This window comes from Thrips palmi, unplaced genomic scaffold (assembly GCF_012932325.1).
Source record: "Thrips palmi isolate BJ-2018 unplaced genomic scaffold, TpBJ-2018v1 HiC_scaffold_17, whole genome shotgun sequence".
Lineage (NCBI taxonomy): Eukaryota > Metazoa > Arthropoda > Insecta > Thysanoptera > Thripidae > Thrips > Thrips palmi.
The window spans coordinates 9,731,579-9,746,784 of NW_023144626.1; the positions used below are offsets into that span (position 1 = coordinate 9,731,579).

Consider the following 15,206-nt stretch of genomic DNA (forward strand, 5'->3'; position numbering starts at 1 on the left):
TGGATAGGAGGTGAAATGACTGCAGCACTATTGGTCAATGATAAAAAGAGAGGCAAAGTAATTTCCATATTTTATTGAATCAAATAATTCAAAGAAAAGACAGGTCATTAATAACTTTACAAAAATAAGACAAAAAAAATTATTTGAGATACAATAAAATGGTAACAAGGTGGTAACACCATCAAAACTAGTTAAGATTCTCGGTTTGTTACATGCTTATTTGAAAATGTACACACTAGTATTGAACGATTCATAAAACACAATTTATACAAGAGAGGAGGACAAGGACACAAAACAACGTCAAAAAGACATTCAATAAATACTGTAATCATCAGACAACTATTTTTCTTTTTCCGCTAAGGCTTGATCTCATAGACACAAACAAATCTCACAAAATACTCTTATCTTCTTAAATACTCATCAACATATCAATGAAATATCTTCCAAACATCAACAACCCTCTCCAAAAATCTAAATAAATATCACACATTGAACATTGACAAAGTGCTTGCCACAAATTTTATCAAGGCATGCGACTCTAAAAATTCAATATTTAATTGAAATAGAGTTTATTCACAAACATGAGAAAACACAAAATGAGGAGCAACAATAACATCTTAAAGCAACCTTCAATTTTTTTTCATCCAACCAGCATCATGTCTCTTGTTTAAGCTATAAGAGCCAACTGAAGCAAGTCAAAGAGGGCAATACCTGTAATTGCATTTGAGTACCAAGAAAGGTCTTTCAGGGGAGCAGGAATGTAAAAGACCATTACAAGGAAAGAGGAGGGTATGGCATCAGAAATGCTAAGTTTTAACTAAACTCTGTGAAGGTGAAGACACATCAATATCAGGGTTATAAAAATGAGATAGATTTGAGGGCAATTGCCAGAACTATCAACAAATTGTTGAATAATTCACAACAATGACATCAAACTGTCATGATTTTGATTGATGTGTTCCAGCTATGAACAGAAAATTAAAGGAAGAAATTGGTGAAATATGAAATCCTCAAGATAAATAGCATCATAAGAACATTGGGATATTGTTTAAAAAAGATAAATGGTGCTGAAAGAGTACAACAAGAAGTATCCACAAATCTAGATTTTAATGAAAAATTATCACAAATTTAAATTTATACAATTGCACAAGTTTAGTGAAGCCGTAGATTTTGCAACTGGGCTTCTAGGTCTCCTTGATTACTATCAGAGTCATCGTCATCGTGGACATCTACATTTGTATCATCATTTAAATCCTGTCGCCTTGGACTGTTCTCATCACTCTCTGTGGCAGAGTGGTTCTCATCCGAGTCATCCTCCGCCTCAGCAACTCTATGCAGCTGAGAATCTCTCAGAACCAAATCAGCGCCTTCACGGTCACTTTGCCAAGTGTTGCTTGAAGGCTCAGTATTAGTTTCGGACCAATTCTCATCAGATTCTAGCCTGCTTGTTCCTGGCTCTCCACTTGGTGACGGAGGAGAAGGCTCATCCCCCGAACTCGGTGCTCCCTCAAGCCTCAAGCCGGCAATACCTTTCTTTGGTATGCTGGCTAAATCACGTTTGATTCTGCGACGACGCGACAAGTCGTTGCGGCGCAACTGAAGCATTGCATCAAAGTCTGCAATGTATAATTGACCAACAATCAACAGCTCACATGTCCGTTGACCACTTTTATAGGCAGCTTCAAGCTCCCGACTGGTGCGCTCATCATACTGCCACCATCCTAAAACAAAAAGATAATGATTTAACTCAAGATTTACTGTCTAGATTTAAAGCTATGGTAAAGTAAAGAAAGATTGGGGTGGATAAAAAAAAGGGTAGAGAAATTTTTGAAGGCTAAAACTTTATTTGACATATCAGTTAACCAATTTCATTACTACAATACTCAGTCATTGAATTGGAAATCTTGAGTTACTAGAGCCTGGGAATGAAAGCATAATGCAAGCAGCAAGGAAACAAATATATCTTTGCGGCTCTCATTTCATGTTACTTCTTTGACAGAAAGAAGTGAAAGGATGTGTGAGGTACTTAACAACAGAAACATACAAGTGTCCATGCAAGAAATGAAATAACATAATAAAACAAAACAATAAAAGAATATTTTCTCTATCTCATATTTCAATAGTGAAATGCCAAGTATCCTGCATATAAAACCAAAAACCTGAAAAATTCAGTATTAGGTTTTTGGAATATGCAGTTTGAGAGTTAACACTAGAAGTGAGATAGTTGTGTCAGTCTTTATATTCTAACACTTAATATAAACCATCAATAGTAAAATATATGGCATATGGATAGGAACTAATTGGATTGATCAGGAAAGTCCTGCAATGCCTTTCTTTGGGGCTGAAGCCAAATCTCGTTTGATTTTCCGTTTGCGGCCTTGTTGATCTTTACGGAATTGGTTCCCATTAACAAAATCCACAATGTAAAGGGAGCCGCAGATGAGAATTTCACAGCCTTTACGTCCTAGCTTGAAATTTGTCTCCAGCTCAGCACTAATTCGTTCTTCATATTGCCACCACCCTGCAGATGGACAAAATTGACACAAATTTCTAAAACAAAATTTGACTATGCCAAGGACTTATTTTGATGGCTTTATGGTAAGGCCTTCTTGGTAGGGTAAATGTTAAATTAGATGAAGAAGAAATAATAATGGTTCTGTTAAAATATGTTATTGCCACCCAACAAGATAAATGATTTTAAAAGATTTCTTACCGCTCCGGCCCTCGTAAAACCATTGATATCCATCTTCAAATGCTTCCTTTTCAGCTGGAGTTGGAATCTCCAGTAATTGAGGATGATCAAGATAATCTAAGGGAATATCTTGTCGACACATCGCACATCGGCGGCTTTGGGTTACTAGTCCTTTCAAGCACAGGAAGCAAAAGATGTGGCTGCATGGTAAACGTGCTGGATGGACACAAGTCTGAAGGCACACTGCACATTCTGGAATAGCTTCCGCTCGACCTGAAAACAGAGTAGATGATCACGTTTACAGTCAATAAATTGAAAACATCAAAATAAAATATAAATATAATTGCATCAATAACACTTTCTGCCAGGCTTCAGAATTAGGTCACTCATACACTTCCAGGGTCGCTGGAAAATTATGCCTATGATGCAAGGTTTAGACTGAACATACACAAACTCATCAAGACTAAAGGCCGAAGAAGAAAACGTCGAAGGAGAGCAACCCTCACAGAAACAAGTACATGAACTAAAGTGTCACGAGAAGGAAGTAAAAACAAGTCTGATGGGTCAATGGAAGTGGGGCAAATCGAACCTACTATCAATGCCTTTTGTTTAACTTGACACAACCCAGTGGTGGTTTTTACCTTCGTCCACAGCCTCATTCATGTCGCCCTTGTCTCGACTTCTCCGCCTTTTCCTCGGTTTGTCATTGTTGTCTTTGGACCTTTGAACACTTTCTGCCATTTTGATTTTTCGAACAACAAACTTTGCTGCGGCCAATGTTGGCTCCCGTTATTGGCACGTCCGCTTACGGATCCTGCGAATAGAGATTCCAGTGGTCATTCGTGCTCGCTCATGGCTTTCATGGCTCTCGTGCAGCTGATCCAGAAAGAACAAGAACGAACCCAAACAGGTGACGAACGTGGGCCGCGGTAAAGTTTTCCACATTCATCCCAATTACCCTATAAATGTGCAACTCCTGTTCAGCGCGCCCCTATTTCTACGGACTCTGACAATTTTAGAAACTTGTAACATGAGCACCGATGAAGAGACAAAGCCTGAAATATCTCCTGAAGATGTCGCCAAAGCCGACCAATTCAAAGAACAGGCGAACGTTTTCTTTAAAAGTAAGGCCCCTGTGTCTGTGTTGCTTAGGCTAAGGTGTGTGTCCACTGTTATCTCCGCCTACGGGCTTGGCCGCTTCCTGAGGGCGTGGGTGTTTCTCTCATCCTGCTGCGACCTGCAGGGCGGTCCCCATGGTTGCATGCTCTTGCCTGTCGCCTGCCTCGCTCCGCTCGCCGCTGTGGTTGCATCAGGAAGTTTGTGGAGGGTGCTTAAGGTTAGGCCGTGTAGGTCCTCTTGGGCTGCTGCGCTGAGTTGAAGGCGAGACGGGGCACCGGCTCGCTTCCAATTCATCGAGCTTTTTACACGGTTCCCCTCTTTGAAACAACTACAGTTAGATATAGTAAACGCAGATACGCATTCGCGCATGAATTGGAGATCGAATGAATAGGTGAACAATTGTATGAATGAATGGGTGAACGCATGCATCTTTCCTATTTGAGCTATTTCTTACCTCTATCCTCCCTGTACCGATATTTCATCAACTTCCTACCTGTTAACATTACCTGTTAGACCATATCTATGGCTTCTTGCGTTTTCAGACAGTTTTCTTCTCTGTTTACATGTTAATTTCTAATTTCCTTGCCTTTAAACAATTGATATTTTAATCTTAAGCTTGATTCACTCATCTTTATGGTCTAGTTTGTTACTGATGGTTGTTCCTCCCAGTTCTGTCATTTCTCAAGGCATTGTGACTTACTTTGTTCGCTCTTATCTTTATAACCTTTAACGAGAGGCCTGTAGTTCTTGCTCTCTGTCTTTTATTCTAACATCCTGTTGTATTTGGCTTGAAAATACTGTACTTATCTGTATTTTATATTTTGAGTATTATTGTTATTTATTTGAATGATATGAGTGTGGTAACTGCTTACAGTTAGCATGTGCCCAACATCACTTCCTTCCTGTACATAATTGGAACCCTTCATGGTTTTAATTCACTCGGGACAGACAAGTAACTCTGTAACTTTTGTAGGTATTTGTTTGTAGGTGCCATTTGTGTTTCTGACCGTCCTAATTTTGCATATAGCAAGGGATTGTCCCCTGAATGTAAGTTAAATTCTTTCAAAATAGTAACTGCGTCATCCTCCGAAGAAAACGAAAATCTGCCTTTACTGTTGTGTCTAGTTTGGAAGATAGAGAGATCTGAAGCCACTTAGTACCTAGCCATTGCTATTGGTAGCCTTATTGGCAATGAAAGATGAATGGGGAAGCAGTGTCTCCTGTCCAACACATGACTGATACCTGAGACTAAGAGCAGACTGCTAAACAGCTGATCCCGATTCCAGGACATGGATGAAACATTCACGAGACTCCGTCAACGCTCAAGAGGGTCAGCCACCCTAGTGATGTCGCCATCGATGGTTTGCCTGCCTTTGCTGCTGCTTCTGTGTGGCTCTTACTCTGAAGCTTGCTCCAGCCGTCTCCGCAACCGAAATCGACCTCCAACAGAACCACCACCTGTAGTTACAACCTTAAGGCCCTCAATTACATTTGATGTTTTTGAGTGTCCACCTTCTCTTGACCAATGGTTTTGTTTGAATAAGGCTGTTTGTTTTGCGATAAAAGTTGGTGATGTTGTGGAGTACAATTGTAATTGTACTGAAGGATTTATGGGTCGACGCTGTGAACACAAGTATGTGGATATTGATGGTGAACTTTTATCTCGATTATCCATTCAAGAAACATTGTCAGAGTATGCTGGTCTTGCTGGAGCTACAAGTTACATCCTGTTCATAGCCATAGCAATGGGAGTTTGGATTTATCTACGTAGGAGAAGGCATCGAGTTAGCAGTGAGATGCAAGATGTGGATCAAGTGGATGGAGTTACCTTTGAACGGCCTCGTCCGTTTGGACCCCGACACGTAGACATCTCTTTGGAACGATTAGTAAAGAAACCACACACAGTATCGAAAAAAAATGGGAGTAGGAAGGAATTGCCCTGACACTAATGCTAACCACCAATGTTAGTCTATTTAACCTTATTTAAGCTTTAAGTTACCTAATCATTTTTATTTTTTACAAATTTTGTACTTCATTCCCTTGATTTTTCAGTAGTTAGTTGTATGCAAGGAAGAATGACTATCTGAACATCTTGCTTTAGTAATGTCAAATCTAATTGTTCAGATACATTATTATTCCTAAATTATTTTCATGATGACAGTCTACATTATTCTATTTGTATTCTTTTCCTACTGGGTCTATACCCTTAAGAAACACACTACACGTTAAGTGTAGGTTGAATGTTTCATTCAGCATTGTGATATATTAAGCATGAAGCCCTTGGCTACCTTATGTAGAATTGAAAAGTGATTCAAAGGTGAAGTGCCACACCAGAATTTTTTTTGTAAATCATCAAATCATTCCTTTCTATTTTTTAAAACCTCATTATTATTGATTCCTTCAGTCTTATTGTACTGAAATCTAAAATATAAGTTGATGACCAATTTTTATCCTAATCATAGGAACCTTAGTTGAATGCATTGACTGGAATGACCCAACAATAATTTTGGAAGTAATAATTTAACATTGATTAAACATATGGTGAACTATGGACTTACTGTGGGAAAAAGGTTGTTCAGTGCACTTTGATGGGTATTTCAATTTTAATTCCCATGTGAATTCAGTGGTTGTGAACTTTAATAATTGCAAACCTCTTCCCATTTCTTAACCATTGATTGTGCTTTTATTTGTTTTGTAAGCTTAAGTTTATTTATTATTAATGCTATAATGCTCTGAAATTGATGAATTTTTTAAGATGACCTTATTGACCAGGTAGTATTGCAGCTTATCGGGGTAGCCTAATGCCTACCTGTTTTCTAGAATTTGAGCACTACTTAAAATTTGGCCCTGGTTTCGGCCTATCTTTTGCAAACTTTGTATACATTCATGATGCTTTGGGTTTTTTCATTCCGTCCATTAAGTTTGTTATGGTACTTGCACGTCTTATGTGCAGCATCTGGAATGTTCCGTACTTTCAATTATGAATGTATGTGACCTGAATATAACATTCAGTCTTTGTGATTGTTGTTTTTAGAAGTAAGTTTCCTGAAGAGCAATTTTCCCATTTTTGCCTAAGTACAAATGTTAAAATTTGTATTCTTTGTGTTAAAATGATGCTGCATTTTGGCATTTATTTTGTTGTCCATTGTTTTGTTACATTAAATATTTCTGTCATTAAAACTGTTATGTATAAGGTTGGATGTTTTCCTTGCACCCATGCTTTTCTGAAAAATTAAGATTTTCCCCTGAATGTCACTGTAATTCTTTTCCTTTTGTCTATTACTTTATTGAACAAGTTTCTCTTATAATGCATGCACACACAACAAAAATTACTACAGGGAAATCTATTGTCTTTTAAAATGTTTCTCCAAGAATTTATTTTCTCACGTTTTCAAATTTCACTTGAATCTTAGCACAAGTACCCAATTCTATGAAGATTTTGCCTCCAGAAAAAAAATGAGGACATTGAAAATTATCATTTGATTTCAGGCACTGTTGGCTTGATTTAGGGGTTGGGGAGTTCATGGTGTATGTTCTCAATTTCTGCATCCTGGCCAGCCACTTTTGAAAACTGATGATTCCAATTGTACTGGTAGTTATGGTTCTCTTACATACTGTGCTTCTCTTCTGTTGCAGAACAAGACTATGAACAAGCTATAAATTTATATACTAAAGCAATTGAACTGAACTCAAATAATGCAATTTACTATGGCAATAGAAGTATGGCGTACTTGCGTACAGAGTGCTTTGGGGCAGCCTTGCGAGATGCCACCAAAGCAATCGCTGCTGATCGTGACTACGTTAAAGGCTACTATAGACGAGCTGAGGCTTACATGTCCTTAGGAAAATTTAAGCTGGCTCTAAGTGACTATCAGGCTGTATGTATTCACTCATTTGCTTACTATCATACAGTATATACAATGCTCTGTCTCATTTTTCTTAAAACAAAACTTTTTGTGCTTCTAGGTGGCAACTGTGCGTCCTAATGATGCGGAGGCCAAACGTAAAGCTGTGGAGTGCAGCAAAATTGTGAAGAAAGTTGCATTTGAAAAGGCTATTTCTGTAGAAACAAAAAGTATAGCAGATTCAATTGACTTTGAGAGCATGGGTAAGTATCTCATGTCTCAGTATTTCTTTAAAAATTTTATTAATTGTACTTTTTTTTTTTTTTTGGTTAAATTTATTGTTGAATTCTTTTTTTAACAGTTCTTGAAGGAGATTATACTGGTCCTACGTTAGAGGATGGCAAAGTTACTCTTGAATTCATGAAGGAACTTATGGACACATACAAGAAACAGGGCAAGCTTCACCGTAAATATGCTTACAAAGTGAGTCCCAAACTCCTGGTGTCCCTTGCTGTGTGTGTTAATTTCCCCTTTTGTCAACCTGTGCCTTTATTGCAGATTTTGTTTGATGTGAAGCAAATGTTCACTAAGCAACCAACTTTGATTGAGGTCCCAATTCCTGACGATTCTAAGTTCACAGTTTGTGGCGATATTCATGGGCAATTCTATGACCTAATGAATATTTTTGAACTTAATGGTCTACCCTCAGAAACAAACCCCTACGTATCCTTAACACTCAACTTAAACAGTTAAATTCCAGGGTTTTTTGTTCCTATTTGTTTGGTTTTTGTTTCTTTTTTTCAAGTGATATAATATTTTCCTTAACTAGCATTTTAGTTATTTAATGGAGACTTTGTGGACCGGGGCTCTTTCTCTGTTGAATGTATTTTCACATTATTTGGATTTAAGCTTCTATATCCTGATCATTTCTTCATGGCAAGAGGTAAGTCAATGTTGTCTTTAATCAGCAAAACAGCTTCCGAGTTGGTGCTCTGTATGATGTTTGATAACCAAAAAAAAAACAAAAAAAAAACAACCTCAACAAAATTGTTCAGTGATTTTATTTTCTTACTTTTAATTTCAGGGAACCACGAGAGCCACAATATGAATCAAATGTATGGTTTTGAAGGTGAAGTGAAAGCAAAGTATACCAATCAAATGTCACAGCTGTTTACTGAAGTTTATAATTGGTTGCCTCTTGCTCATCTGCTGAACAACAAAGTTCTTGTGAGTTCATTGTGTAGTAGAATGATTTTTCATGGGGTGAAAAAAAAATTTGCTACCCTCATTGAATTGAGGATTGTTTGTGAAAATATTTTGGTTTGTTATCAGGTTATGCATGGTGGTCTTTTCACAAAAGATGATGTGACTCTAGATGACATTAGAAAAATTGACAGAAACAGGGAACCACCAGAAGATGGTAATATCTTATGAGTTTTATGTCTACTTAATATCACCTTGTATCAGTTCCAAGCAAAGACAATAATCACTTGAAAAATTTCAGGTCTTATGTGCGAGCTGCTGTGGTCTGATCCACAGCCTCAAAATGGCAGAGAATCAAGTAAGCGAGGAGTTGGTGTCCAGTTTGGACCTGATGTCACTCACAACTTCCTCAAAAGAAACAATTTGGAGTACATTATCAGGAGTCATGAGGTTAAAAGTGCTGGATATGAAATTGCACATGAGGGCAAATGTATAACTATTTTTTCTGCTCCAAATTACTGGTAATTACCCATAAACTATTGCCTATTTTCTGCAATCATTGGACGAAAGCTGTGTCATTAAGGAATTTTTCATTTTACAGTGATACTATGGGTAACAAGGGTGCTTACATAACACTTAAAGGAAATGACATGAGCCCGAAATTTACAACTTATGAGGCAGTGGTATGTTTTCTTCCCACATATAAATGGTCCCTCTTGATATTTTGAACATAAACATAACATTAACTTTTGTTACAGCCTCATCCAGATGTAAAGCCCATGATGTATGCAAATTCCTTGCTCAGTATGATGCCATAATAAAGCTGCTAAAATCCATCCAGCAACAAGCAATACTCTTAAATTCCAGAACCAGTCCAATTTAGGAGGTCCTGGCAAATGTTTGTTTTTGACATTTGCTATGTATACTTTGTTTACTGATGATTCCTGTGACTAGTTAAATCAAGAAAATATTAACTGGTAGTTGTTTAGAATTAGATACTGAATGGATCACAAGGCAAGTTTGAAATCAGTAGGGACCATCTCGATTTTAAGTCTAATGAAATGAACCATGTTTAAACTTAAAAAACTTCACTGTTTTTTACTTACATAAGAAATGATGCAGTTAAAAGTATATATCATGTTGGGCTTTTTCTACTCTTTTATGGAAATTTTAATCAACAGCTATAGTAGATGGGTGATTTGTGGTGATCAATGCAGTGACTGCATAATCCTGGTAAGAAATAAATTTAATTTCTTTAGAAATCACTTATTTTTATGGTTTACCATGACTCTCCCCAGCAGATGCCAAGAGGTTAACAATTTCGTAGGGTACAGAATCTCTATTTTTGTAGTCAACCTGCAAGCAGACACATCTGTGTCATTACACACTCAATGAACAGTGGACAGTGTATGGTATGAAACTTACTGTAAAGAGTTTGACAGATGGGTGTGTGCGTATAAACTCAACCAGAGGTATTGGCCTTCCTTTCTGCAGAGGTATTGTTCCTAAAATTGAAGTATTAGTAGCAAACACATTCTTGACCGCAAGTTCAAATCTTTGACTGAAGAGTTCCATTTTGCCAACTTCATCAAGAACTGTTACATGACTCATCTGAAAATGATGAGGAATATGCATAAATAAAATACACTTCAGCTTGCCAAATATTATTGAATAGGCTTGAAACTCACTTCTGTCTGTAGAATGGGAAGTGCAACAGACTCAAACGACTTGACTACATATTGTCCAACTTTAGGTCCTGTGCCCTCGCTGTCAATCCAATATACAAGGAAGAGAGGAGTAACCGCTGATCGACAGGTTAATTAGTTTCATTGTGCTGTTTGACATCAAGTTATTTCTCCTGGCCACTTACCCAATTCTTGCTAATGGGCACCTATTTCCATCCAATGATATTATGTCAAAACCAACACGTTTCCCATCTTCTCGCAGCTCTGCTGTGAAAAATCCTTTCATGGAAATGCTTTTTAATCGGAGTTCTTTACAGACTTTCTCAATGATTGTAGTTTTCCCAATACCTGTGGAAGAAAAACAGATCCAATTAGAAAAGAACGTTATGTTGTGGCTTTTGGGCTCAGTCAGCTCGGGACCATTACCAGGAGGCCCTGTGAGAAACACATGCTGATAGCCATGTGCCATGATGTCTTTTGATTGGCAGTAAATGTATTATCTCAACAATAATATGAACATTTCAGCTTAAAGGTTCAAATAAACAGATTTTTTTTATCTAATGACAAACTTATAAAATATACCAAACAAGGATGTTTTTTTAGTCTGCGTTGAGACAAAATGTCTCTAACAAATAGAAATAATTGCATCAAATGTACAAGACAGTAGATTGTTTCACAGAACAAGTATTTTGAAAAATCTTGAATAGGGAGGTGACAACGTTCAAAGGAAGCTGATCACGTCTTCTAAAGATCTAGATGTTGAGTTTCCGCCAGGTTGCCGAAACTGGTAACTCGAACTCGGTTAAGAAATGAAAGGCGGTGTATTGTTTTGAAACGAAGTAAGGTTGGAAGTCCGGTGTGGTGTTTTGTTGATTTGAGATTTGTTGCATTTTACAATCTTACCCTTTGGTGATTGTTGGTGCTAAGCACATCTGGTCATTGGGATTGTCATATCCTGGTGCTTAAAGTCGTTTCTATTGAAATATTACACTCAGTTCTAAGTGAGAACCGTTTTCTAAGAACTAACTTACTATGGCTGGAGTTTTGTTTGAGGATATTTTCAATGTGAAGGACATTGATCCTGAAGGAAAGAAGTTTGACAGAGGTGAGTCTGAGTTCTCTTTCTTCAAATTTTAAATGTTAAGTTGATTTTGGCCGCCCCTGTACTTGAAATGGTGATTCTAACCTCCCGGCTGTAGCCGGTCTCGGGGTATTATGTGTTTAGAAAATGATTAAACGGGTCTCAAATTGCCTGTACTGTTTTCCTGGAAGTGCAGCTTAATTTATGTTCCCCGACATGTAGCAGTTTTAACTAAGTAACGATAGATCTCGTCCCTGAACTCCCAATCCATGCTCCTATGACTGTGCGGCGCATTATTATATTGCAAAGAGTTGTGTCATATGAGTTAAAATTTACCTTTTTATTCTGTATAATCGACTTATGATCCAAATAATTTGGTCTTTTGCCAAAGTACAGAAGTTTTGTTTCTTGGGTGGTACGAATGAAAATTGAAATAATTGCCAAGCAAACCAGCAGAGTTAAGGAAAAATTGAGTTCTTACCTTTGCGGTATTATTGTTGTATTCGACATTTTTGTTTCGAAAACATCAAGTTTGTTATTGAGGGACCAAGTTTGTACAATGAATCTCAAGGAGAACAGATACGTTATGAAGACATGTGACCTCATATGTGCTCATATCGTTATGGAAGTCCGTCACCTGCAGGTCTCGGTGGCCTAAACAAGGCGGTTTCGTTTTCGTTGTGACATGCGTGTGTTTTAATGCCATTCAAAAATCCGTCAACATACTCTCTTTATTGTCAGGTATATGAGACCTGTGACCAGTTATGGTGATGCTTAGAACATGCTTCTTTTGGTGGCTGACGGAGTGCAATGAATGTTTGGCCGAGTGTTGCCTGGAGTAGTCTGGGCCGTGGCGGGACTGCGGCAGGGCCTGCCTGCTGCCTGCACTGTGGGAAAAAATCACAGTAAATCCTGTAGTGATTAGTACAGCTGTCACTGTAGTTTAGAGTACAGGATTTACTGTACTTCTTTACAGGATCTACTGTACTTTGTACGGGATTTACTGTACCGCAGGAGTAGAGTACGGAATATCCTGTACCAGGTACAGTAAATACTGTAGCCAGGCACAGTGAATCCTGTGTTCTGAACTACAGTAAATCCCGGCAAAAAAATTAACAGGATTCACTGTGGTTTTTTCTCACAGTGTGAGGCTCAGATGGCCGCGCCTCTCGCTTTATCCTGGTTCATCCTTGCCTATCCTTGTTCCCACCAAGGACTGCCAGCGTCTGTCACTGCCAACCGGGTGCGAGGGGTCCGCGGTGGGGGGCGGGGTATGCCTCAGTATGGCGTGTCGTGGCCTAAGGGTGAGAGTGATCACGAGGCGAAGGGTGCTGCACTCTTTTTGAGGGAAGGGAGATAGGGGTGGGGAGGGGAGGGTTGGGACTCGCGGCATCCTCGCCCTGCCGCGCCCATGGCGCCCATGACCTTGACCGTCGCCGCCCCGCGCGCCGCCCCCTCCCCTTTCCTTTCCCCTCCTCCCTCTCCCCTTCCTCCATCTCTCGCCTTTCGCCTATCCGTTTCTCTCTCTTTCTCTCTTTCTCTGTCTCCTGCTCCCCATTCGTATCGCGGGGCCCGCGCTTTGTGCCCGCCGAGGTTCGTATTGATCGTCGTCATCTCCCTAGCCTACCCTAGCCGCTTCGCAGCGCCGTGGCCCGGCGTGCCGTGCCGTGCCGTGCCCTTCGCAGGCCACCCCGCCGGGGCCCCTGCCACCCCATAGCGGGCCCCTCCGTGGCGGTCTTGGCGGCCATCCCCTCGCAGCGACCCCGCTGTGGGCCTCCGGCCGGGCCTCTCAACTATTCTCAAATTTTGTGACAGCGAGCGCCGCCACGATATTGCCCCCTCGCACAGTGGGCCAGAAGCCGGTGGAGGCGGCCAAAACTCCAGACGCGTTATGAGCTCCAGAGTCGCTAAACAGGACTCGAACCGAACGTGTGACCCCACCAATGGATTGCTCTCCGAACGAGGAGTCCATTGGTGGGGTCACACGTTCGGTTCGAGTCCCATTTAGCGACTCTGGAGCTCAGAACGCGTCTAGAGTTATGGCCGCCTCCACCGGCTCCTGGCCCACTGTGCCTCGCCCCCCCTCCAGCCCCCTCGTGCCGTCTCAGCAGACTGATTCCGAGGGCCGCTTTCGTCTCCGTCTCTCGCACAGCAATGCGGCTCGCCCCATGACTATGCGAGAGAGACAGAGCGACGAAAACGCCCCCCAGTCAGACTCACGCGGAGAGTGAAGCGGCGGCGGTGGCACATGAGCTCTCGGAGGACGGGTGGGCGAAGGTTGCCGTTTGCTCATTCTTCTTTTGTGCGGGACAGCTGGTGGGTTTTAATACTTCAGAATTGTCAACAACTGAGCAGACACCGTAATTTGCTACTCAACCCCCTATGCCAACCCGCAGCCAACCCCCACCCCAACATTTTCCATTCCATTCCCGCACCATCCTTTCTCTTGTATTCCGCCAGTCCCTTTGTCATTGCAAATGGCATGTCTCTCTCTCTCTCTCTCTCTCTCTCTCTCTCTCTCTCTCTCTCTCTCTCTCTCTCTCTCTCTCTCTCTCTCTCTCTCTCTCTCTCTCTCTCTCTCTCTCTCTCCATCTCTCTCTGTCCCTCTCTCTCTCCCAGACGCAAGTTAGATTACGCCGACTCAGGCATTCTAGAGATCCCACAGCAACAGCAGGCGGCGCCCTGACAGCATAGCCGTCCCGTTTTCCTCAAAATGTCAAACGATCGTTTGGCAACGTCTTTGCAGTGCACTTCCAGGAAACCGGGTGTTTTGTTGGCTCCTTGTCCTAGGTGTTTCGGCAGCATCACCTTGCACTGCAAAAAAAAATCCGTGGTTTGGTACGGAAAATGGGATATGGGAAATGTTAATCTCATGTTAATTAACTTCTGTGGTTGGCAAGGTACGGACGGTCCAGGTAAAAAATTGACCAGACATGTTCCGTACTTTTTCTGTCCTTTTTTCTATCAGTGCATCATGACTGTATGACATGGAGGTTAGATCTCGGTCCCGACTCGGTGGTCCGGACCGCCGCTGCTGGATGATGCTGGGGGACGCTGCAGCCAAATTACTGATTAAGGCGAAACAATGGGGCGCAAGTGTATTCAGCCCAATAATCGGCGACTCGGCAGGCTTCAGTCTGAGCGACTATGCTCCGCCGCTCTGTCTCTCTCGCACTCACGGGGTGCGCGGTGTGCCGTAGGGCTACCGTAGGGGTGCGAGAGAGACGGATAGCGACGAGCAGGCGGGCTTAATTAACATCGTCGGGGCGGGGCGGTTTTGCCAAACTCTGTCAAACATTTCCTAGGGGAAATAACTCCAGCCTAATTTGTACACCAAAATTCATCAAACATGTAAAATTTATTAAACTTCATTGAAATTCATCGAAATTTGGCTAAAATTCATCAAAATTCGACTGAAATTCACCAAATTTTGACTGAAATTCATCGAAATTCGACAGAAATTCATCGAAACTCGACTGAAATTCGACTGAAATTCATTGGATTTGTACACCGAAATTCACAGTGATTTTCCCTTGAACATTTGGAATCGAGTCGGGAATGCTTTGCGACCGACTCCAACA

The 15,206-nt window shown here is 40.7% G+C and overlaps 5 protein-coding genes across 10 annotated transcripts in view; 3 read left to right on the forward strand and 2 right to left on the reverse strand.

Moving 5' to 3' along the window:
- Positions 1–58: 58 nt before the first annotated feature.
- LOC117643434 (E3 ubiquitin-protein ligase RNF146) lies at positions 59–3,700 on the reverse strand. 2 transcript variants are annotated; one of them, XM_034382340.1, is made up of 4 exons: positions 3,595–3,700; positions 3,334–3,506; positions 2,714–2,965; positions 59–1,721 (listed from the first exon to the last, which is right to left on the reverse strand). In XM_034382340.1, exons 2-4 carry the CDS (start codon positions 3,431–3,433, stop codon positions 1,153–1,155), a joined length of 921 nt encoding a protein of 306 aa, XP_034238231.1. In that variant the 5' UTR covers positions 3,434–3,506; positions 3,595–3,700; the 3' UTR covers positions 59–1,152. The 2 variants fall into 2 exon arrangements, with proteins under 2 accessions (XP_034238231.1, XP_034238232.1); XM_034382341.1 differs by lacking the exons at positions 3,334–3,506; positions 3,595–3,700 and adding an exon at positions 3,141–3,289.
- LOC117643431 (serine/threonine-protein phosphatase 5-like) lies at positions 3,530–9,703 on the forward strand. Of its 3 annotated transcripts, none has more exons than XM_034382335.1 (11): positions 3,530–3,602; positions 7,448–7,689; positions 7,778–7,919; positions 8,018–8,139; positions 8,215–8,379; positions 8,494–8,599; positions 8,741–8,883; positions 8,989–9,076; positions 9,161–9,380; positions 9,461–9,542; positions 9,618–9,703. In XM_034382335.1, the coding sequence occupies exons 1-11, from the start codon at positions 3,545–3,547 to the stop codon at positions 9,675–9,677; spliced, it is 1,428 nt and encodes a 475-aa protein (XP_034238226.1). In that variant the 5' UTR covers positions 3,530–3,544; the 3' UTR covers positions 9,678–9,703. The 3 variants fall into 3 exon arrangements, with proteins under 3 accessions (XP_034238226.1, XP_034238225.1, XP_034238227.1); XM_034382334.1 differs by lacking the exon at positions 3,530–3,602 and adding an exon at positions 3,609–3,816; XM_034382336.1 differs by lacking the exon at positions 3,530–3,602 and adding an exon at positions 3,890–4,028.
- On the forward strand, positions 4,039–7,005 carry LOC117643437 (protein spitz-like). The gene is made up of 2 exons (XM_034382344.1): positions 4,039–4,202; positions 5,098–7,005. Exon 2 carries the CDS (start codon positions 5,101–5,103, stop codon positions 5,752–5,754), a length of 654 nt encoding a protein of 217 aa, XP_034238235.1. The 5' UTR covers positions 4,039–4,202; positions 5,098–5,100; the 3' UTR covers positions 5,755–7,005.
- A 252-nt stretch (positions 9,704–9,955) lies between the features above and the next one.
- LOC117643438 (cancer-related nucleoside-triphosphatase homolog) lies at positions 9,956–11,324 on the reverse strand. 3 transcript variants are annotated; one of them, XM_034382345.1, is made up of 5 exons: positions 10,971–11,324; positions 10,730–10,892; positions 10,548–10,635; positions 10,285–10,470; positions 9,956–10,215 (listed from the first exon to the last, which is right to left on the reverse strand). In XM_034382345.1, the coding sequence occupies exons 1-5, from the start codon at positions 11,011–11,013 to the stop codon at positions 10,132–10,134; spliced, it is 564 nt and encodes a 187-aa protein (XP_034238236.1). In that variant the 5' UTR covers positions 11,014–11,324; the 3' UTR covers positions 9,956–10,131. The 3 variants fall into 3 exon arrangements, with proteins under 3 accessions (XP_034238236.1, XP_034238237.1, XP_034238239.1); XM_034382346.1 differs by having other exon boundaries at positions 10,548–10,626; positions 10,971–11,318; XM_034382348.1 differs by having other exon boundaries at positions 11,127–11,228.
- Positions 11,325–11,390: 66 nt separating this feature from the next.
- Positions 11,391–15,206, forward strand: part of LOC117643439 (DNA-directed RNA polymerases I, II, and III subunit RPABC3) — a 42,519-nt gene continuing 38,703 nt past the window's right edge. The window contains exon 1 of the mRNA XM_034382349.1: positions 11,391–11,649. Within this exon, the coding sequence (XP_034238240.1) occupies positions 11,577–11,649 (73 nt within the window). The 5' untranslated portion in view covers positions 11,391–11,576. The remainder of the gene's footprint in view (positions 11,650–15,206) is intronic.

Coding starts and splice junctions, on each gene's coding strand:
- LOC117643434 (XM_034382340.1), bottom strand. CDS start 3,433: ATGGCAGAAAGTGTTCAAAGGTCCAAAGACAACAATGACAAACCGAGG. Junction 2,966..3,333: donor GAATGAGGCTGTGGACGAAG/GTAAAAACCACC, acceptor CTCTGTTTTCAG/GTCGAGCGGAAGCTATTCCA. Junction 1,722..2,713: donor GTTTTACGAGGGCCGGAGCG/GTAAGAAATCTT, acceptor TTTTTGTTTTAG/GATGGTGGCAGTATGATGAG.
- LOC117643431 (XM_034382334.1), top strand. CDS start 3,723: ATGAGCACCGATGAAGAGACAAAGCCTGAAATATCTCCTGAAGATGTC. Junction 7,690..7,777: donor CTCTAAGTGACTATCAGGCT/GTATGTATTCAC, acceptor TTGTGCTTCTAG/GTGGCAACTGTGCGTCCTAA. Junction 8,600..8,740: donor TCATTTCTTCATGGCAAGAG/GTAAGTCAATGT, acceptor TTTTAATTTCAG/GGAACCACGAGAGCCACAAT.
- LOC117643437 (XM_034382344.1), top strand. CDS start 5,101: ATGGATGAAACATTCACGAGACTCCGTCAACGCTCAAGAGGGTCAGCC.
- LOC117643438 (XM_034382345.1), bottom strand. CDS start 11,013: ATGGCACATGGCTATCAGCATGTGTTTCTCACAGGGCCTCCTG. Junction 10,893..10,970: donor GTTTCTCACAGGGCCTCCTG/GTAATGGTCCCG, acceptor TTTCTTCCACAG/GTATTGGGAAAACTACAATC. Junction 10,636..10,729: donor TGCCCATTAGCAAGAATTGG/GTAAGTGGCCAG, acceptor CCTTGTATATTG/GATTGACAGCGAGGGCACAG.